The 22,952-nt window shown below is 43.5% G+C and overlaps 1 protein-coding gene across 1 annotated transcript in view; it reads left to right on the forward strand.

Annotated features, from left to right (window-relative positions):
- The window catches only part of RHOJ (ras homolog family member J), a 78,810-nt gene that overhangs the window by 46,472 nt on the left and 9,386 nt on the right, over positions 1 to 22,952 (forward strand). The window contains exons 2-4 of the mRNA XM_028506393.2: positions 7,481 to 7,539; positions 17,784 to 17,948; positions 19,813 to 19,908. Of these exons, the coding sequence (XP_028362194.2) occupies positions 7,481 to 7,539; positions 17,784 to 17,948; positions 19,813 to 19,908 (320 nt within the window). The remainder of the gene's footprint in view (positions 1 to 7,480; positions 7,540 to 17,783; positions 17,949 to 19,812; positions 19,909 to 22,952) is intronic.

Here is a 22,952-nt window from a genome sequence, read left to right on the forward strand (position 1 = left end):
GATGGGCTGCACTGAGATAGCTACAAGGACGGTAAAGAGGACTCCGATTCCAGAGAGACTTAGCAGGTAGACCTGGCAAGATGTGGAGACCAAATGAATGTTGAGAGAGGAAGGGTGAGTGAGGCCAAGCAAGACTCTGAAATTCCAGGATGTGGATGTCGTGGAATCATGGCTCTGTCTTTGGCCTGGCCCCATCCCCAGTCACTTCCAAGTTCCCCTTCTCCTTCTCTCACCAGCCTCCCTCCTCCTCTTCCATCACCAAACAAGTACTGGCAAGGAAAGATATTTCCTGAACAGCCACCCCACACCCAGAACCAGTACAACTTCATTTCGGCAAGCTCTGTTCCCAAAAGTGTTGTTATGTAAGAAGCCATTTGCTCAGTGATGCCACCTTACATTTGTGTAGGCTTTGTTGTACAAAATGTTCACATTCATGACCTCCTCAGCACCTCAAATAAATTGCACTTGGCCAGTTAAAAATAAAAATTGAGACATAGGGAGCTGTGGCTTATTCAAGGTCCTAGAGTTCTTTTTTTTTTATTATTTCTTTTTTAGGGAGGGAGAAAGAGAGAGAAAAAAAAAACATCAATGTGTGGTTGCTGGGGTCCATGGCCTGCAACCCAGGCATGTGCCCTGACTGGGAATCAAACCTGTGACACTTTGGTTCGCAGCCCATGCTCAATCCACTGAGCTATGCCAGCCAGGGCTAAGGTCCTAGAGTTCTTTCACAGCAAGTCCAGGGCTCCAAACAGCTCTTCCACCTTAAAATTCAGGGCAGTTACAACAAGAATAACTACAAACCAAATGCCTTGTCACAACAGGCATACCTAACAGATGAAAGAAACATGGAGAGGAAGGGAAGATTCATGTTAGCCTGTTTACATGGACTCTCACTACTGTAGGAAGAATATGCAGACATCACAAAAGCAAGCCCTCAGCTCAGAGCCCTAACAGGTTTTCAGGAAGCCCATTGGATTTTTCTCCTCAGTCTTTGCACTTACAGAAACAGGACCTCATGCCAGCACATCAAGTAAGAGTCTTCTTCGAGCAACATTTATTTTACTCACACACATACACAGAGGAAACAAGGGTTCTTTGCAGAGAAGGGAAGCAAGCAGGCTGAGGCGAGCCATGCAGACGAGTGAGAAGGGCTTTAAGCCGTGTTAAGAGGATCACGTACATGGGAAGGATGAAAACACCCCAGGAAGGAATTCACCATCATTCATGTTTATGAAAATATATTGTTTATTTCTAGTTTCACACTGTGTTCTAACTTATTTTGGGTTGGTTCCTTATAAAACGTACAGTCACATACACACACACACAGACTGCCCCAAAGCAGAAGCACTGGAGCTGGGTGAGTCACCGTCCCAAACAAGATCTCCTAGAAAGGAGGAAGGGCAGGGGATGAGGGTCAGTTCAGAGAGGGGGAAACAAAAAAGGTCGGTGGATGCCGCTGAAGACGCCTAGTCAGCGAGCGTGATGAGGGTTCGAATTGTGAATTTCCATCCAAGCACTCCATTTCTGCAGCCCCCTAGACACAGACTCGCTGCCGTGAGGGTTACACCCTGACTTCTGAACAGCTCGTAAAGAGTTCTTCATCCCTTTAGGGTAAACATGATCTGTTCGTTGTTCCAGTGAGAGAGAGACATACACAGTTACCCAACATTTTACCACATGAGCAGCAAAGAATGAACTTGGATTCAGGCATGGACACAAGGCAAAGGACATACAGTTGTCCTTTCAGTGTCACGCCGGGGCAGTGTCTAGCACCCTCCCCCAAGGACTAATAATCTAGGGTAATGAACGTACCTTCGTTTCCTTCAACGGTTAACTACAAGATTAAACTTTGTGAAGCTGCATGTTAACTTGTAAATTTTCGGGAGTAGAAATGCAAATAATTACTATGTAGTATAAAGGAAAACACCAAAGGCTATCTTTTCCATAGGAAAATAATCAGTTTTCTATTGAACACAACCATCTTATTCTAACATTTTCCTTTTTAAGTACCTACAAAGGGGGACCCAAACATACCTGGGATTTATTTATGAAAATCACATATTTATTCTTACACATTTAAACTTCAGTCATCTTCAAGGGAATCACCATTTGATGCAATATATCTATCGAGATTATTTCCCCCTGCTCAAAACAGTTTTTGAACTCATCCATTCTGATGCCTTTTAGTGCTTCTGCTGTTTTTTGTTTCACCTCTTCCACATTGGCAAAATGTTTCCCTTTACTCCTGGAAGACTTTTCGTCCCAGGACACAAAAATGTTGTTCAAGGTGAGATCAGGTGAACAGGAAAAGTTGGGCACAGGGATCATGCTGTCTTTGGTCAAAAACTGTTGAATGCTCAGCGCATTGTGGGCAGGTGCACTCATAAATCACCCATCATGAAATGGGCAAATGCGTTAAGGGAGTCTTCAAAAAAATTCCCGGAAGCGGAATGCAGCCTCTCATAACAACACCAGCTGGTACAGATACAGAAGGGTTCCCACAACACTCACCTAGCAGGGAAGTCTGTACCACAAGAGGCCTGCCCTCTGGAAGGTAATTCTGGTGTTTTGGGGTCACCCCTTGTATATATTCCCACTTCCTCAAAATGCTCTTTGAACAAGATTTATGATCTTACTGGGTCTCTCATTACTGAGTTAATAAATCTTTGACATACCCTCATCCTATATTTACATGAAAACCATGTTACTTTCTTAAAATTCCATTTCATGCTATGTCTATAATCTAGTGTTTCTTCCTCCAAAATAGCACCTTTATGGGACTACATCCATGCACCTACCTTGTCAGGTCTGCTTCATTCACCCTACCATCCAAACAGAATACACTCAACATGAATGATACAGACAGTTGTGTGTGTGCTGGGAACGGAAGGGCACATGGAGGCTTCCTCCTAATTGGCCTGACATTTTCACCATGCAAGTTTTCATGATTCATCATCTATTTGTAACATCAATTTCAAAAGACCATTCTTGGCAGCTGAGATGGCCAGCCCACTGCCCATCAAGGAAGGGACTTTGAACCAGGTTCCTAGTGCTGCTGATGGGCCAGACTGGTGGGCTGAGCTGGTGTCCAGGGAATGACAAACACGTCCTCATCCAGGTTTGCAAAAGACACACAGTTCTGTGAGGTGGCTGAAGTGCTGAGAGCAGTAAGCTTAGGTCTTCCTGCCTGGGGCGCTTCCTCTCTGGGCGAAACTGAGCTTCAAGAGATCAAACCCATGACTTAGGCTTCATCTCAACTCACACAATGAGCCACTTCAATCTACACAAAGAAGAAGCACAAGGAAGCAAAGAATTGAAAGGATTTGGCAAGAAGGCCCTCATTGTACATACTTAACAGGTCACTGACAACTTTTCACACTTTATGGAGAGAACTATCTGAGCCATCAGCAGGTCATGTGACCCACTCTCTTTAAAACCTCTCTACACTCAGAAAACAACTCTAATAGCTCCGAGAATAGAAGGTGAGCTGGGATTTTAGTCTGACCACTGTCTGCCAGGCAGATTTGCTGGCTGCAGGCACTTCCCAGCAGTTAGTGTCTTGCCAGGGAGCTTCAGGCTGCTGGTCTGCGTGTTTTGGAGGAGTCTCCTCTGCCTGCGTTGACCCTGGTGCTCCATTTCCATGCTGTGTGCTCAGTATCTACTACACCCTCCACGATCTGGGCTGTGTACTACATGAGACATTAGGTATGGAAATTCTGTCCTCAGGGTCTTCCTGTCCAGTGGGAGATAGAATACAAAGAACTAAATAACTATCTTTAGGGTAGAAAGTGACTAGTCATTCACAAACATTAAGATCCCACTATGTGCCAGTTGGTGTACACAGGGTATACATTGGAGAGCAAGACAGTCTGGTCCTTAGAAGGGGTTCAATAAGCATTTGTTGAAGGAGGCAAAGTAACAATTGTTCGGCACCCACTATGGGCCCAGGCTGTGTGCCAGGCATTTTCTCTTTAATTGCCTCCCCACAAGTACTCACTTTGGTAGGTAATATCATCCCCATTTTAACAGAGGCTTGGAGATGTTAGGTGACTTCCCCAAGGTCACTCGAAGGTGAATAGAGGATAGGACTGTAAAGCAGAACCACCTGACTTAAAAGATCCTGCTCTTTCAACCTCACTACGTTTCCCGTTAGCATTTTAGGGCACACCTGCCTTCTGTGCTGCTGTGGCTGATTCATTTCCAACCTGAGAGGCCTCAGAGGACACTGCAGCCTGTTGGCAACAATAACGCATCCACTGCTGGTCCAAGATAAGGACTCGCAAAGCCATTTGGACAACCCACAGTCTGTGATTAACGATTGGATCTGTCTCCGGCTGTCCCTAGATGTTCTCTAGCATCAACTGTGTGATCCACTTATCTTCTTTCCGATAAAATGGGAAAGTAAAAGGGCAGAGATGAGAGAATAAAGGTGGAGGGATCAGCCAAAGGACACACATGCAGAACTCTCAGCCACAGACAACAGTACAGCAAGGGCCAGAGGGAAGGGGGTGCGTGGAACGGGTGGAGGGCAAAAGAAGGGGGGTGGGGAAATGGGGACACCTGTAATACTGTCATCAATAAAATAAAGGAAAAGAAAAAATAAATAAGACAAAATCAGCTTTTAGGGTTGGGGCGTGATTTCCAGAGACAGAGCCACAAACTCTGCTCCCTTGCTTTGGATTCTTCCAGCCGAGCTGGCCAAACACACGGAGCAGACAGCCACTGCAGCAAAGCAGAGAATTGACAGCACTTCCACCCCAACAGGTCACCCTCCCTCCTGTTGCCATTTGCCATAACCCACGGAAATTATTTTAATTCCTTTTTTTTTGCTCTCTTCGGGAAAAGGGAGAATTCGGGACTTCCATTGCTAAACAAAGCCTTCAGAGTCAAGTCTAAATTAGTGCACCATCAGAGCCAGAACCTGCACATCCACCTCTTCTGCGCCACCTCCCCCAGCCCAACCCACATAACTCCTGGGCCACCTGTATCCCTTCTTCAATGCACCTTGGGTAACTCCGGGCCATCTTTGGGACTCAGCTCAGACACATCCTCAGAACGCTTTCCCCAACTGTGCTCCAGCAGCTCATGTGCGCACACGCAGTAGTGCCCCTCCGGTGTTCCTACACACATCCCCCAGCATGCACACGCAACACACGCACACACACGCACGCACAGTCCTACCCCACTGCGAGCTCCCACACCCCTTTGCATTTCCCTGGGATGGAGTTTGCTACATCACGCCTAGACCTTGCCAGTAAACCGCTCCTCTCCATGCCTCAAGACAGGAGTCTTGCTACTTCCAAATCCTCAGCTGCCCAGGAGCCTGACAAACCCTGGGGGAAAGGAAGGCCAGAGGGAAAGGAAGACTCTCAGCAGCCCACAGCCCACCCTTCCTGGGCTGGTGCTGGCCTCGGGCCTGGTCCAGCTCTTGCAGTCAAATCTGCCAAGGGAGAAAGGGTGCATCCTGAGGACGAGAGAGTGGAGCAGACGGGAGGCAATGCTTTTCTCTGAGAAAGCTCACACAGGAGCTTGAGGGCTCCAGTGACAAAGATCAGAGCCATTGCTGAGGAATATTTGCAGTACCCAGTGGAGCCCTGAGGGGGACTCAGCTTCTGGTGCTCACGCCACGGATGGCTCTAGGCCTGTGTGTGGGTGCATGGTCCAAGGGGGGGTCTCCAGAACAGGAGGCCCAGCTCGCTGAAGGCAGAAAATTACATGTGCTGGATTTCTTCCCCTTTTTCCTGATCCTTGACTAGGCAGTGAACTGGTCACTAGAACAATTTAGGCAGGGGAAAATACCATAAAATAAAAACATTTTTTTTAATTTAGGCAGATTTCAGGAACATCTGGCCGGACTTCTAAGCAAAAGTATGCAGGAAGAGGAAGATACAATAGGACAAAGAGGCCCAGGCAGCGTGGTCTCAGCTTCATTTCCTTTGCGAGGCTGACATTTGAAAGGAAGTAAAAATACTTAAAATCCCCTCTTCTGTCAGCATTGTCACAAAGGTTGGATGGAGCTGGGTTCACCACTTTAAAAGACACATTTAAAGCTCATCTGAATGGCTACAGCCATGTTATCAAGCTGAACGAACACATGTTGATCTGAATAGATGAAAAATTGTTCCCAGTGCCTGTGGAGGCCATGCTTTTAAACAAGTGCTTTGCAAAGAATGAGCCATTAGGAAGTACTTTGCATACATGTAGCCCATGAACCTGAAAACAAAAGTAAAATCAATCCCAAATCAGCAACTCCGCACAGCAAATGAGAGAATTTGGCTGACGTGTTGGAAATATGGCTTTGAAGTGCTGCTTATTTAGTTTATCTTTCATTTCCTGTACAGCTAATACTAGGAAGCATCAAAAATCTGACTTGCTCTGGGATGGTGAACACACAATACAATATACAGATGATGTATTATAGAACTGTACACCTGAAACCTATATAATTTCATTAACCAATATCACCCCAATAAAGTCCATTTTTAAATATCAGCTTTACATTGCATTTATACAGCTTCCAATAAACTAAGAAATCACACTTTCTTTTATAAAGAATTCTCCTTTATTATTTTACTTCTCTTTTCCTAAAAGAGATTTTTTTTCAAAATTTAAATTTGACTTTTCCACTCACCAAGAGAATTGTATTAATCTTGCATGCAAACTGTTCAATCTCAGTTTAGTTTCAAATTGAGAGTTTATTTCATTTCCAGACTTGTACAGAGTGGTTGGCATCCCTCTATCACGTCTCGCTGTTGGATGCAATTGCTTCGCAAAGCAGTAAGCCTGCTGTGTAAATCAAACTCTCTACTTTCCATTCTGCATACACCCTTCACGCGTGTAAAACTGAACCTGTACAACAATGTCCTCCTTCAACTAAGGTTCAACACTGCAATGAATCCGTTGAGCTAATGCACAGGAATACTCAATTTAAAAAACTTATTAAGATAAATATGAATTCCATCTCATTTCACTATTTGCTTTGCCTCATAGGTTATAAATATGCATGTGGGTTAATATTCTTTGTCTGGGGGTTTTATTAACATTTCAAAGACCAATAAAAATGGAGATTTCTAACAGAGAAATTGTTTACACAATTCTGTGTCTTGAAAGGTGACTCAAACCAAAGGAAAGGAGAGGATAACCTAACCGAGAATAAGTTCAGCATTCTTTTCCTTCATGAGCTTGATATTTTAGGGCCTAAGGATCAATGTGCAGCCTACAGAGTGCCTTAGCAGCCCCAATACTATTCTTCTCATTTGAGAAATCCGGACTTGGCTTAGCTCATCTACTGTCACTGATTTCCAAATGAAAGCCCAAGGTTGTCTTTCACTTAGAAATCATGCTGCCAACTCGGTTTAGAGTACACATGGATGAGGCATATGCTTCTCCTCGCTGTCCAGGGAAACGCTGGCACGCGGAAATGCGAGGGCTCCTGACTGCAGCGTGTATTTACGGACTCTCCTCTCCTCTTCTCCTCTAGTTACCGTGACGGTGGGAGGCAAGCAACACTTGCTCGGACTGTATGACACCGCAGGACAGGTACATTTTTATTATCTTCATTTGTTATTGTCTTCATTCATTTTCATTATCTTAATTCATTCAATAGATATTACTTCTTCTGATCATTGTCTACCCAAATGACAACCAAAGCACCTTCTTAATATCATAAAAATATTTATAATTCCAAAGAACTAAACCATTACATGATTCAAGGTCTTGATAGGCAAATAATGATTCATTTAATGATTGATGACTGACAATAACCAAAATAATATATTTGGCCAAGACTCTCCATTCTATACTCTTCCTACCCGTATCAGTTCCAGATCTAGGATTACTGAGTCTCTTTCACAAATGTGAGTTTCACCCATTTTTTTCTTGTATTGTTCCTTGCCCATCTTTCTTTGAATTACCTCGTGAGCTGTGCAAAAGTCCAGAAAGAGGCAGGGGATGGGGAGCCATGGGGTAGGAAGAAGACAGAGTAAGTGTTGGGAGGAAGAAAAGCCAGAACTAGGTGTTTTCCAAAAGTGAAGGTCAGCCTCTGAATGGCTAGAGGTTGCCTGTAAACTCTCTAAGATTTTTGAAATATTCTCACTGTGTCAGATATGTTTCTTCAAGCTGGAAAACCAGGCCAACCAATAGTGTAAGGCACTGAACTAGAACTCTGAGCACTTAATTAGTTAGCACATGCTCTACTTGGATGAAAATGCCATTTTATTTTTCCTTCCTCATACCCTCTGCTCCATTATGAAAAGTTTCTAATGTTATAAGTTCATGGGTTGCAGGGGAAGTGGTCAAGCAATCGATCACTGTGGGCCAATTTCTTTGAAAGACCTTTTGTTACCATATGTCTTGGGTTACTTATTTAGGTCAAAATCAGCAGGTTGTTTAGTCTTGCAGCTTAAGTCCTTTGGAGTGAAAGTCTGACCATGTTCTTTCCCACTGTGAGTTTCCTGGTAATTGTTATTTATAGTTACACATTTGTCTAGGCCTTTTTTTTTTTCACAGTTATCTGGAGATATGTCTTTTTGCTCAACTTGAAAGCTCTATACTAGAAAAAAATAGTAGCATTTTCTTTGGGATCTCTTTATGCGTGTGCATAGAAATGTCTGTGGAATGTCAAAGGCTGGTGTTGGACAACAGGTCTAGGCAGTGGGGAACTTGGAAAATCTAGCATGAAACTCAAGGCTCCTAAGAGCATCCAGTTTCCCCTCATCAGCTGATGACTGTTGGGGCCAGCTCCTCTCTGACCTGGGGAGCTCACTCACATCGTTACCAAGACACACTACTAGGAAAGGATGCCCCCAGACACCCAATACGGAAAATTGGTTTGGCTCCATTGAACTAAATACAAGGGGCTCGGGGCAGCTCACACTTGGCTACGCCTTCACCAGAAAGCATTTCAGCACTAGGGGAATACTGCTGTTTGGGCTGGAGCTGCCTAGCTCAATCACATAACCATTGGGTTGTCCCCTTCCTCAGGGACTCACAGCCATAAAGACAGAGGAGTTTACATCCTTCTCCTCAACAGTAAGATTTCATAGATAATAAATCCGGTTTGAACAGTTTAGTATGGCAAGAATTATTGCCTGACTCTCTCTGTCTCCCTTGTCTTCTAGAAAGTGCTCTGTGCCCCTCAGACCCATCGGTTCTCCCTGCTCGCATAGCAATCCATGGCAGTTGTTCGCTTCTGTGTGTTAATTGCCCCCAGGACAACCTCCCCAGGCCTCTATTTAATTTCAAATTCAATAAAATGGTTTAAAAGCTCTTGTAGAAGTTAATTTTTCTTTCCCACTGCTCTGTCCTTTATAGAAAATAATTTTAAATAATACTAGTATAGGAGTTGAAGCTCTAAGGCAGTGAAAAACGTCTTTAATCTCCAAATTAAAGAATGACCCAGTCCTCTGACAAAGGGGACAGGGATGATAAAATATAATAACAAATGGGTTATAGGTATATCTTCAACTTAATTCTCACTTTAATCCTTCCCAGCAGCTACTTTGAAGGCTCAGAGGTAGACAAGGTTCGTACGGGGCCATAAAACATGAGGAAAAGGAATCAGAACATGTCTTACCATTTCTTCTAGGCTTCACATTCTGTGATTAGGACATTTAAAAGATGAACTCCAAGAAAGCCTAAAAGAAATGGAGTAATTGAGCAAAATGACTTGAGGCTGGACCTAAGGGAGACCTGTCAGCAGGAAAGGATTATTAAATGTCGGAATTTGTTACACCAAAGGATGACAGGTAGTTCATTTTGTAGACCAGTGGTTCTCAAATTTGAACAGGCATCAGGATCACCTGGAGGCCTTGTAAAAATAAAAAATTTTAAATTTAAAAAAAAAAACAGCCACTGGGCCCCAGCCCCAGAGTTCCTTATTCTACAGGTGGCACCCAAGAATTTCCATTCCTAACAGGTTTCTGGGTGATTGTGCCACTGGTCTGTACACCATACTTTGAGAACCACTGTTCTAGAAGCTTGTCACTCAAAGTGTGGTCCAACGACTAGCAGCATGGATGTCACCAGGGATCTTATTAGAAATGCAGATCTCAGGCCCCACCTGCTAAATTCTAAAATTTGTTTTTAAAGATCCTCAGGTGACTCGTATGCACATTAAAATTTGAGAAGCACTACTCTAGAAGTTTTTGGTGCTTAAAGCACAGCTCCGAACATTCGAAGGTGGTAGAAATAACTATTACCTGAGTTGATTCCCATGGTTCTATGACTCTGCCAGTAAGACTTTATAACAAATTTAATTTAGAAGCCTTGTCTCAAAATTTCCATTCCATGCCTCAGGTGAAATAGTCCACCCTCCTCAGTTATATTCTAGTAATGTTGCTGCAGTCACATAGCTAAGGAACATCTGTAACTAACTCAAAAACACTCATTTGGCCAAAGTTACTAATAAGAAAGAGGTAATCTCAAACTTGATTGCTCCTTGAACCACAAAAAAGGAAATAAGTCTCTGAGCCCTGCTATGGAGTTCCATCTTGCTGTGAATAATTAGACTTTCTTTCATGAATAAACCAAGGAGCAACGTCTCTCTCCTTTGTCTTGAGCCAACTGTGGGTCACAGTTGATGAAACCAACCTCAAGAAGCACAAGTGTTCTGAAAGGTAAAGTAATATGAACTCATTATTTCTACCCTCCAAGTTACCCCTGAACAAAATCATTCGACCTGGTCCCCACTGCTTGGCTGCACCTCGTCAGCCTTGGGCACAACTGCAAACCCCACTGGCCCCCCCTGAGACCTGCTCCCAGCCTTCACAAGTCAGCCAAGCATTTGCTAAAGACAATTTATAATGAAGTCACATACATATACTGGCAGCACATGGCAGCTGCTATGAAACTTTACTCTCTCCCCAAAACTCTGGAACACATTAATATTTGAACTTGAAGTGAAGTCCTTCAAAGACAAAGTCTACAGAACTCTAGGTCATCTGTTCTGTAGAATTCCAAACATTAGGTTAGGCAATGAAGTGAGGGCTTTATCTCCGGTGACTCTGCTTACTAGCCCTCAGCTCACACTGGGGAGGCAATGTGGCCAGGCCTGGAAGGCAGATCTCTTTAGGTCTCGCCAGCTCATCCTGCTCGGCACGTGTCCCTTGGAGCACGTTGCAGAAAGTCTCTCTTGAAGGGATCTCTAGAGTTCAGAGCTTTGGCTCAGCTACAAGGAGTCCAAGCACTGACTTTTCCATGACGTGCTCACAGGCCAGTTTGTTTAGAGTGTGTCATGAGAGACCAAGTGAGAGTAGGATGCTGGGGTGGGGATGCTGGAGCAGAGCCTGGGCGTTTGCTGGGGGAGGGGTGCCAAACTAGGAGAGGGGTCTTTCCCAGGTCACGGCTCTGGGCCCAGCACCCTCCTACCCCCTGCCCAATATCTAGAGTTGGAGCCAGCCATGGTACTAAGACAACTTGCCTCCTTCTCTGACTGGACCCTGGCTTCCAGGAGCAGTGTGGGAAAAACCCTGCTCAAATTGCAGCCTCTCAGGCCAAACTCCAGGATGGACATATCTCAAAGGCAACATTTGCAAAAGTGGTAGTTAGTGGCCCTGCTGGGGAGGAACAAGAATCTTTTGGTGTCAGGGGCCTGGTTTCTCAGTAGGGCAATCCCCTGAGTCCTCTGCACACAAGCCCCATAGGGAAATCACTCAGTGGTGTCTGTCACTGAGAAACCACAGCCCACGGCAGCTTAGCTGTCACCAGTGACCATCGGAGCATGGGAGCCGGAAGGCCCTCAGCTGCTGCCCTCAGCCAGGGCTGCACACCGCACGTCTTCACCGGCCCTGATTTCTGAAGCCCCTTGTCCCCAATGCACTGAAGAGACGTGGGACCAGGCAAGGGGCAAGTGCATCTGGGGTTCATTACCAGCAACCCAGGGTCCACTTGGAAGGCCGCCAGTCTTCCCCTTTGCTATTGGCTCACCCAGTGAGGCCATCTGGAGCACAGAACCTGGCATCAATCCTCTATGGAAAGTTTGCCTAAAACCTCAAAATGCATGTTTTTCCTCAATGAGCAACTCACCCTTTCTTGTTCACACGCATCTTAATGTGGTTTTGGAAGTGTGCAAATTGGGAGTTAGGAAGCAGTTTGCCCATGCAACAAGTTATTAGTAAAGGTAACTTTAGGACACTGTCTCACTTTCCCCCAAATTAAGAAAAATGAACCTGTAGGGATATTATCAGAGGTTCAGCCAGAGCATGTAAACATGTGGGTCTTGTTACTACTCAGTTTAGAGAAAGTTCGTTTCAGTTTCAGCCCTGATACCCAATGAGGGCTGGGACACGGCAGCTGTCATTGACACAGGATGGAGGATGGACTCTTGACCACTAAAGAGCTTACTATATCCGAGACTCTGTGCTAAAAGGACTGTAAATATTGACACATGTTATACTCATAAAAAGTCCTATGAGGCCAGCACTATTATCAACCTCATTTTATAGATAAGCAAACTGAGGCAGAGAGAACTTATTCAGGATTACACATCAGTCACTGGCAGGGCTGAGATGTGAACCCAGCAAACATGCCTCCCCAGCCCATGCTCTTAGTCACTGTGCTACACTGCCATCTGAGGTATGTTGCCCGGATTTTCCAAACCAAGCCTGACAGATAGGAGTGTATTTATGGGACACCATGAAAATAAGATGTGCTGAAAATCCAGGATAAATGTTGATAAACCCAAGGAGACTTGGAAGCAATTCTATTTCCAATTAACCGTGGGCGTGGGAGATAAGGGGTAGGAGGAGGCGGGAAGGAGCGTGCCGAACAACGCTCCTGGCCACTCAGAGAGTGGTCCCTGGACCCGCAGTGTCAGCACGACCCGGAAACTGTGTGAAATGCCCACCCTTGGGCTTCATCCCAGACCTGCTGCTGAATAAGAATCCGCCCTTTAACAAGGTTCCAAGGGATTCAAATGTACGTAAAGTCTGAGAAGGGCTGGTCTAGCGGGTTCACGCTTCACCTATGGGCTTGATGCTAAAGCTAGGCCTGAACTTTTCTCACCCCAGTCGTCTGAGAACACCAGACTTGCCTTCAAACCAAACACTCTCCTGCCTTTGGGGTGAAGTTGGGTGGGAAGTACTCAAAGCTAACCTTGCCCCAAATCCCTCCTTACCCACCCCCTCACTTCCCCACCCCTACTCTCACCCCTGCCTCTTTGTCCACTTTAACCCCCCAACGGCCCCTTTGAGTTGTTTTTTTAGATTAAAACATTGTCTCTTCAAGAAGCACTCAAGCACTGGTCTTCCACTCTCCGTGTCAAATACCAGCAACACTATATCCACACCTCACAGCCCTTCTCCCTCTCTCAGCCTCCAGCCTAGCTCAAAATGTGCTCCATCGCACGCGCACACACACACACAAAGAGTCACTTAAGTTATCAACTGGCACAGGTCCCTCAACCTCCCACGGCCGGCTCTGAGTCCCCAGGGGATGCTTCCTGTTATTAACCCGCACCCCTCCGCCACGGTTCATAGCGGCAGCCAGTGGCAAATGGGGGCTGAAAGGAGCCCACCCAGCCCAGGTGTGAGGCTTCTTTGAAGGTATGTTTGCTCAGTAGTCCCAATGCAATCACTTAGTCTGTCTAGACTTCAGTTTCTTAAACTATAAAACTGGCTGAGGTGAAAGCGAGGCTCAATAACCTATGGTTCTGAAACGTGAGCTGCAACAGAGTCACCTGGAAGGCATGTTGAGACACAGATGGTGCAGTCCCCCTGCCCCAGAGCCTCAGCTCCAGGAGGGCCTGGGAGTGGACGTGCCTACTGGGCTCCCAATCAATTCCAGTGCTGCCCGTCAGGGGCCATACTTTTGGGAGCGCTGCACTAACTGACCTGTAAGACCTCCTTCAGCCTTGAAATTGTAGTTTTCCAATTCAGTCAAATAAGTATTCTGTATTATTCTATCATCAGAGAGCTAACAAAAAAACAAGAAAATCTTCACCTATCTCACTTCCACATATTGAACTGTTTCCCATATTTTCATTTCTTTCCCTCAACTGGCTTTCCAATTCTTATCCACCTTATATAACCCATAACACGTCCTTCACAGTGCTAGAGGAGGCGATTAGTACAGTGAGTCTTTTCCAGTGGAATAGCACAGCAAGCCTAAGGTTTCCACAGCAGGGCCATCAGAAGGCAGAGCAGGATAGGCCCAAGGAAGGACCCACTCGGAAGGAAGTCACTCAGCCGGAGGGACTCTTGACAGCCTCTGCGGAAACAGTCAAATATAAACATGATCCTTTCAAACGACCAGTTACGCGCTCCTATCAAGTACATCAGCCAGTGACACTCCCCCCCCCCCATTGTGTTTCCACTTTGAGATTTTAAATATACAGTGTCTGCTGCCATCTGGTGGCAGTGACTGACAGATGCAGGTTATGAGATAGATACTATACCGCAGGCATTTCTAAATTTCTTAGATCCCTGGGCAAAGCGTGAGTCTGTATTAAGATTCCTGGATAACTGAATATTCAAAAAAATGCTTAACCTGCCACTTTAAATTCTGAATAAAATAGTGTGGTCACAATTAAAAGCTAGAGTTGGATTCAGACTAAATACTCCATCCTGATATTTAATAGTTCTGTGACATTTGGCCATTACCAAACCTCTGCTAAGCTTAACTTCCTCTTCTGTGACATCTGGAGATTGATGGGACCATCTTTCCAGTGGTGAGGATTCAAAAGGATAATGCATTTAAGTGCTTGAAACAATGCCCGGCCCTTAGGAATAAACCCTTGATATATCTTCAGTTGCTGGTGAAGATGATGATGATGATGTAAGTCAGCGGTTCTTGGCTCCAGGCCAATGAAGTGAGAAAGCCCAGATACGCAAGCCCACTCTCCAGAGATTCTATCTGGTGTACTCAGTCCCAGAGTAGGAGAGTGGGTAAAGGCAAGCCGGATGGCTAACAGGGCATCACGATGTTCTCAAACGCCGCGGGCGATCCTACCACAGTAAGCGGCCCATGGAAGAGCCCTGTGTTCAGCTGCAGGTCACTGAAGACCCAGTGTCCGGTCATCAGTCAACAGTACTTATGGAATATTTGCTGTGGACAGAGTATAAGTGGGGCTTGTTTGACAGTCCAGATGGGGGAACAAGTGGCAGAGGGCGGGTGTCGTCATAAACAGCTGTAGGTGATGGCCTGGGAAGGAGTTCTTAGTGTCGGGGCCTCATGGCTACTCACAGAGTCAAAGTCCCAGAGAGAAAGAAGAGAGGCTAAGAGACTGTGGGAGGCAAGACCTCGTTTTCAGGGCTAACTGTGTAAAAAGTGGAGACTGGTAACAACATACTCACCGAGTCCTTCCCCTACCCCTGCCGCCACACAGACACACCGACACACAGACAGACACACACACGGACATGGGCACAGCTCAGCTAAGAGCGATTGCCCAGCAGGACCAATGCTTATTTAGCAATGAACCCAACTCCATTTATTTGTTTTAATATAAATATGGTAAATGACCCACAGTAACTAATTTTTTTAATTCTTTTGGTTTATTTTTAGGATTTTAGGATCTTTCAGCATCTTTGCCATCTTGCATTGCATTTTGTTTAGGTGGCTTAAAACCTCTGCTTAGGTTTGAATAGCACTGGAGCAGGAACAGTAGCAGGCGTGCACACTGAGCCCTGTGGGCTGGGTGCTCGGAGTAGCTAAACCACAGATGAATGGATGCCCACCAACCTTGAGTGCCCCTCACAACCTGAGGAGCTTCCTTCCAGCCACACGTGTTCATGTACGGGGTGGGGCGACAGAAGGCTTACAGTTGTGAGTATGTGAAACACAGAGTCTGTTCTTGCGGTATTATTTATCAGTTATTGTATCATTTTCCATACAAACAACTGTGGACCTACTGTTGCCCCACCCTGTACATGTGCACCCCCTTTTTAAAAAGACATTAACAGGGTCCATAGAAAGACGGCAACATTGCTGTTTTAAAATATCCAGGACACAATAAGTTTTTTTAAAGTGGCAAAACAATATCAATTATATCATCATTTTATCTTTATAAACCTATTATGTGTATATTATATTAATATCTTTATAAATATAAAATGCTTGACCCATCAATAGATAATAAAAAAGCCGTGGTACATATATACAACGGAATATATATTCAGCCATAAGAAAGAATGGAATTTTACCACTTGCAACAGCATGGTGGACCTAGAGGGTATCATGCTAAATTAAGTAAGTCAGACAGAGAAAGACAAATGCCATATGATTTCACTTATATGTAGAATCTAAAGATCAAAATAAATAAAAACAGACTCATAGATACAGACTGTTGTTTGCCAGAGGCGGAGGGGGTTGGGACCTTGGGTGAAAAGGGTGAGGAATTAAGAAGTACAAATTGATATTCACAAAATAGTTACAGGGATGTAAAATACAGCCCAGTGAAGACAGTCAGTAATATTGTAATAACTGTGTACGGGGCCAGGTGGGTACTGGAAATATCATGGGAACCACTTTGTAGGATACGTGATTACCTAACCACCATGCTGTGTACCTGAAACGTGAACGAATACCATTAAGTAGTGGCTTCCTCTGGAAAGAGAGGAAATACTGTTAGAGATCACATAGGAAATGATAACAAAGTTTTACTTCTACTCCATGTAGTACTGGAATGTTCAAATTTTTGCAGTAAGCATAATGAGTTTCATAATTTTTTTAATATTAGGGACAGTAGTCAGGACCCTAAAAAATGAAATCACATGTTGCTCCACATCTATGTACAACTGTATATGATAAGTGTGAACATATATATTTGGTTATACCTATGTACTTGTATGCATACGTGGGTGGTGTGTATACATATATAAGTATGTGTGATATGTATAAACACATATCATTGTGGTGTGTGGGGACATGTAGGTATGCATAGTATACACACATATATAGCAAAAGTATGTACACATACATATAAAATTACTTTTGGCTTATATGTTACTAAATTCTATGAAAATATATAAAATCTTCTACTGAAATAGCAGGTTTTACCTCGGAACTTCCTAATACATTTTGTATGGAACGAAGGGTACGTGCTGATGTTTTCCCAGAGTTGAGATGGCCCGCTGTCTCCCTGTGCCTTTATCGCCTCCCACTGGCACGGCACACACATAACCATCTCATGTAACCGGGAACTCTCAGGCGAGAGCATCTCCTGGTCTGAAAACTCTTTCAGGAGAAAAGAATTAAGCTGACATTTTATTTATTAGGTCACATACTATGGCCCCTGGGTAAACTTAGAAACAAATCCCAAATTCTGAGCTCTAAACCCACACACAATATATTTCCTCCACTATTGTGGTGTCTGATTTGTCAACAACTCTTGTTTTGCATTTTAGTTAGCTTTTCTATAACATTACATTTGAATGCCATTTTTAAAAATTGTATAAGGAGAGAATTCCTGTGCCTTGGCCAATGGCCCACTAATTTAAGTCCATGTTCAATACCACACAGTTTCAACGTGATAGTAGAATTGCAATAATCCTTATCGAATTATACACATTACATGGGTGAATTTTATGGTATGTAAACTATCTCACTAAAGCTATTAAAAACTATCTTTTTGAAAGGTCATGTTAAAAGAGAGCAATTTACAATCTCCTTACACAGCACAAAGGTTTTTCTAACCGATGGCTCTTTGATTTTTAGGAATGGAAGGAAGCACCCGGTCCCAGGGCAGGGGAAGGAGCGGGTCACAGGGGAAGGTTGCCCGTGTCGCTCCCTGAACCACGTGGCACCCACCTCCCCCAGGCTGCACAAACTCTTTGCTTTTCCCACAGGAGGACTACAACCAGCTGAGGCCTCTCTCCTACCCCAACACTGATGTGTTTTTGATCTGCTTCTCGGTCGTCAATCCTGCCTCTTACCACAATGTCCAGGAGGAGTGGGTCCCGGAACTGAAGGACTGCATGCCTCATGTGCCTTACGTCCTCATAGGAACCCAGGTTAGAAAAAAGGCGGGCGAAAGGGGAAGACCCTTCAGGGATCTCTTGAACACCCTCATTGACCAAACACTGTAGAAGAGGATCTCAGAGACACCAATCCCATGAACAGTCCGTTCTTAAGATCTGCACAATTATTTAGCCATAGTGGAAAAGACAGAAGAGCTATCTAATGAGTCAGGAAGTTTTAGTGTGACCTTTAAAAAAATAATCTCTCGGCTTTTTATTTTAAATAACAAAAGTAATTTTGGAACTAGGCACCCATCTGCAGCCCTGAACCAGAGGGTTGAAGTGGGGATGTCAATTATGCCTATCACCTAATATGTTTTATATCTGAAGTGAATGATTGTTTGAAAGCCACAAAATAGGTGTGAATGTCAAAATGACCCCAGCAGTAAAAATGGTCACATTATGACGGGAACTCCCTAGTAACACTCTTAGGTAGGGGATTCAGAAATTCACTCCTCTCCATTCCCTTGAAGCCCCGGGGTCTTCCAGAACTTAGAACAAAAATGAAAACAGACATACCAGAGAAACAAAACTGCAGCTGTAAAAGCCTTTAAAAGTGTTTTGAAAGCTAATAAAGGTCCACTGTTTGAATTTCCAACAGCAATTGCACAAAGGTTTTAAATATTGTTCCAACTTTGTATATTTGTATAGTTTTAAATAGATTTTGCCCTTTGCTGTGTTAAACCTAAATTACTATCCCAAAGACACAGACAGGAGAGATACTGAAGGGCTCTGTTGTCTGTTTCATAGGTTGCTGCTTTCTATTTTTCATTGCATGTTCTGCTTGACAAAGATAAATTTTTAAAAAAACATAAAAGTAGAAATATTTTCTACAGAAGATATGGACATAGAGTTGACACATTTATAAATAATAATGTAGTCGATGATTCTGCTCTGTACGTTATTATTTGTTTAAATGAAGTCCTTTGCCTTGATTCCCAATAATAATGTCTGTCCATCTTGACGCAGCCCAGATATCCTGCTGCCAAACTGTGTGATGGGACATGCAAACATCTCTATATGACTCAAGCGCTACGCTGAACAATTAAAGCCAAAAACCAAAAAGCCACACAGATTAGTAAAGCTGCACAATGTGCTTATAAATAGGACCCTAATATATGAATATATTGGTTTTTCTTTAAAGTGCAAGCTTGCATGTACCCACAGTCACACCCGTCCATAGATGCATGGGTTCTCATACACAGTGGGATTTTAAAGCAACTAAAATATTTAATCAAATTATAAAACCTAATCCAAACATACATGCTACTTTCAGAGTAGTTCTACCTTTGGAAAGATTAGTGCTTGATCCCTGAGCAAACCCTCTGGAAGCTCTTCTTCAGGACTTGCCTTCAGAGCCCGCAGCACACTTGCCAGAACATCCTCCTCGCAGGCGCCAAATCTTCATCCCTTTCAGGCGAAAGGCTTGGTTTAGAAAAGCCGAACTCTATCTATTTTACCAGGAAGTAACCATTGAAAATGAGTGATATAATTTGGGATCAAATGAGTGTCACCGTAAGGGAATAAGACTGATCTTGTAGGCCCTGTAAGAATGCTCTAGAAATAAATAGGAAATTCCAAAACAGCTGAGACAGCCACAGAATCACTGGAGAAAGTCCTCAGCTTCCGGGGTAACTGCTTTGAAGGGGAGGGGACAAGAAAAGCCTTATGTATAAATTTACAAAGAAGCCGCTTTAAGTTTTAGACATAATAGGGGCATGCATATGGGCTTCCTTAAAGAAAACTTGGCAACTTCATAGATGTTAAGGGGAGGGGGAGGATCTCTATTATGTCACAGTTTAAAATACCTGCTTGTGCCTGAAAAGAAAGAGTTTATCACGTGTGTGTGTTTTGCCAGATTGATCTCCGCGATGACCCCAAAACCCTGGCCCGTTTGCTGTACATGAAAGAAAAACCTCTCACTTACGAGCATGGTGTGAAGCTTGCAAAAGCGGTACGGTCAGATGTGAATTTAATTGTAAATGTATGCTGAGAAGAGTTTGGTGTATGCCTTGGAACGCATGAGCTACAGAGGCTTTTGATTTTTAAGTGCATTGTGTTTGGAATCTTCTCTCTGCCTCATATTCTCCTCTCTGTTGTAATCAGGCCAGAAGGGACCATTTGGTTCGCGTTCTTGTCAGCCAGCATTATCTGTTTCTCATTAAGAAAGAAACTTGGTGAATCTCAAACAGCTGAGGCACTTAGCATTTGATTTAGCAACCTCTAGAATATCTACTTGCCATACTTATTACAAATAAACAGAGTCATTCAATATGTATTTGTAAGTCTCACTGCTTATTATTGGTATAACTCATTTAAATGACCCCATAAAAGGCACTTTGTGGTTTTCTTGGGAGAAACTTAGGTAAAGCACCTGGCAGGCTTATATTTGTTCAGTATTTCTCACCAAATAATGTGTAACCACTTAGAGAAGCTGGCTTATGTCACGAACAGCATCTAGAAGAGTAACATAGACCAAAAAGTAACAAGTTGGAGAATCCAAGCTGCAGATAATAGCAACTTGCTCACAGCTGGAGCTGTTTTCAACAGACCTTTCTCATTCCTGAGAGCTTCCCATGAATGAATAGTGACTTGGGGGAAAGGGGCATACTTTATAAGTATTTGCCAGACACCAAATCTTTGTCTCCCGATTACCACCCAAATGTATACAAAAGCAGAAACGAAAAATAAATAAAGGGGATGAGGTACTTTATGCAAGAGAAGGATTGTACATCTTTTTTCATAACCTGAATCCACCCTTTGTTGATTTAGCCACAAATCTATCAACCTAGGCCAGAGGTTTTAGAAATTTCTTTTACTTTCTAAAGTAACCCTGCAAAATGCATGCCCCAAGAGGAGTTAGGAGTCACCCTTTTAAACTGATCAAGAATAAATTAAGGTCCTGGCCACGTAGTTTGTTGGTCAGAGCGCCGTCCCTCGACACCAAGGTTGCTGTTCGATCCTTGGTCAGGGCACATACAAGAAGCAGTCAATGAATGCATCAGTAAGTGGAACAACAAATCCATGTTTCTCTCTGTCTCCCTCTCTCCCCCTAAAATCAATCAATAAATAAAAATTAATTAACTACAAATGCTTCATTAACAAAAGTGTAGGTACTCCTCTTATTAAAACTTTCTTTTAGGTACCAAAACCAAGTACAATACACTTGAATAGAAATCAATTCAATAAAATTATGTTTTTTATGGATATGGCACATGAGAACATCTTACAAATACTTGAGAAACTGAATGCTTCCTACCTCCGTGAATAGTAATGTCAGAACTACTAGTGTGAGCCTTTCACAGAGCGCTTAGTATACCATGCACTTTAAAGCTCTGTCCCATTTCGGTCTCATGGTATAACGCTCCTGAGCAGACAGTGTTTGTCTCATCTTGCAAATGAGGAAACAGTCTTGGGAAGATAAGCACGTTTGAGTCATGCAGCTGATAATCACATAAACGATTCTATTCCAGCTGTGTGGATATCACACCTGTGCACCTGACTATTGTGTAAACTATCTCCACCAACCCTTTCTTTTTCCTCTTATAAAATGGGTACACGTCTATAGTTTCTTCTGTCTTTTCCTCAAACATCCAGTTTAAATTATCCTATTAAAGCGCATAAAGACATAGCTCCATAAATAATTGCATGTGATCCCCAGCGATACATTTTTCACAGCAAGGAGGTGCTGGAGGCCCCGCACCAGCTGTTTGCAGAAGTGTGGCTTCTGCAGCCCTTGCTCTGGGCCCACCTCCCGCCACCGTCAGCATCCTGGCCTGACTCCTCATTTGGGAAGTTGTTTTTTCCCTCTGAAAAGAAGTTGTTCCAAGGCCTCCCATCTCATGTCATACTTATTTTAGGAACAATGGCTGAGTTCACCACTTTATTGCCTTTTGCCAGCTTCTCCTAGCAACTGTTCTCAGATACAGAGAGAATCGTGTTTAGCTTACAAAATCCAATTTAGAAGAAAACCAAACAAGAGTTTAACTTGTTTTATCACAATTCGTGTAATTATAGAGATGCTTTAAGTTTCTCTGCTCCCTGACTTTCCTGTCAAGGAGTTTATAATAACAGCTGGCATTTATGGAGCGTTTGCAGTGCTAGGCTTGGTGCCAAGTGCTTTACGGGTCTTGTCTTAATTAGTCCTCGAGGCAACCCCCTGAGGTGTGCATATTCTTATCCCCACTCTCCTAGAGAAAACCAAGATGCGGGGTAGGTAAAGTCACACCACTAGAAGGTGGCAGAGTAGAGATTGGAAGTGAGCTTTAACCAACATTCTCCTGCCCCTTCTACTATAATCTGAAAGGAAGCCCTTGAGCTTGGGGCTTCTTTTGTGTATGCTGAAGCCCAGTATTTTAATGTGCATTGTCCCCCCATAACTTAAACACTTTGCAAATTCAGAGTTTTCATATCTGATTCCTTTAGTTCAATACTTTTCCATTTCCAAAGCATTTTTCATCTATCATCTCTTTTTGCTCTCAAATGACATTTTAGTTTTACGGGACATCTTTATATCATGTGTATTTACAATTCTTTGCCCTCCAAATTCAACCACATTTACATACTTTGTGTCAATTTATAATAAATACCCATTGTTGTGCCTGCACTTGTTTGATCCTCCCTCTTTTTTCATCATTATGTTCTTTAATCTCCAGCCTACTTTTCCCATCCGCTGCTTATTTGTGTATGTCCCTGTTGCTAGATTTATGCAACAATAATTGATCGGGTACCCAGTATGCGCCAGGAGCTTTGCCACACTTCAGCTCTGGGATTATAATTCTTTGTGCCTTCTCTTTCCCAGTTCCATCTGTTACAACCTACACATGATGTTCCAAGTTCAGACTTCCTAAGACATTTCTTGATAAAAACACTTTACCATTTTCCTTTTTCAGTCTTTGGCCTCTTTTTGCTGTCTCCTGCCATCTTCTTCACCTTGTGCTTTATTTATTGTTCTTCTCACTCTTTGTTTTAGTACCTGTGTCTTGCTGGGTTTATAAT

This window comes from Phyllostomus discolor, chromosome 1 (assembly GCF_004126475.2).
Source record: "Phyllostomus discolor isolate MPI-MPIP mPhyDis1 chromosome 1, mPhyDis1.pri.v3, whole genome shotgun sequence".
NCBI lineage: Eukaryota > Metazoa > Chordata > Mammalia > Chiroptera > Phyllostomidae > Phyllostomus > Phyllostomus discolor.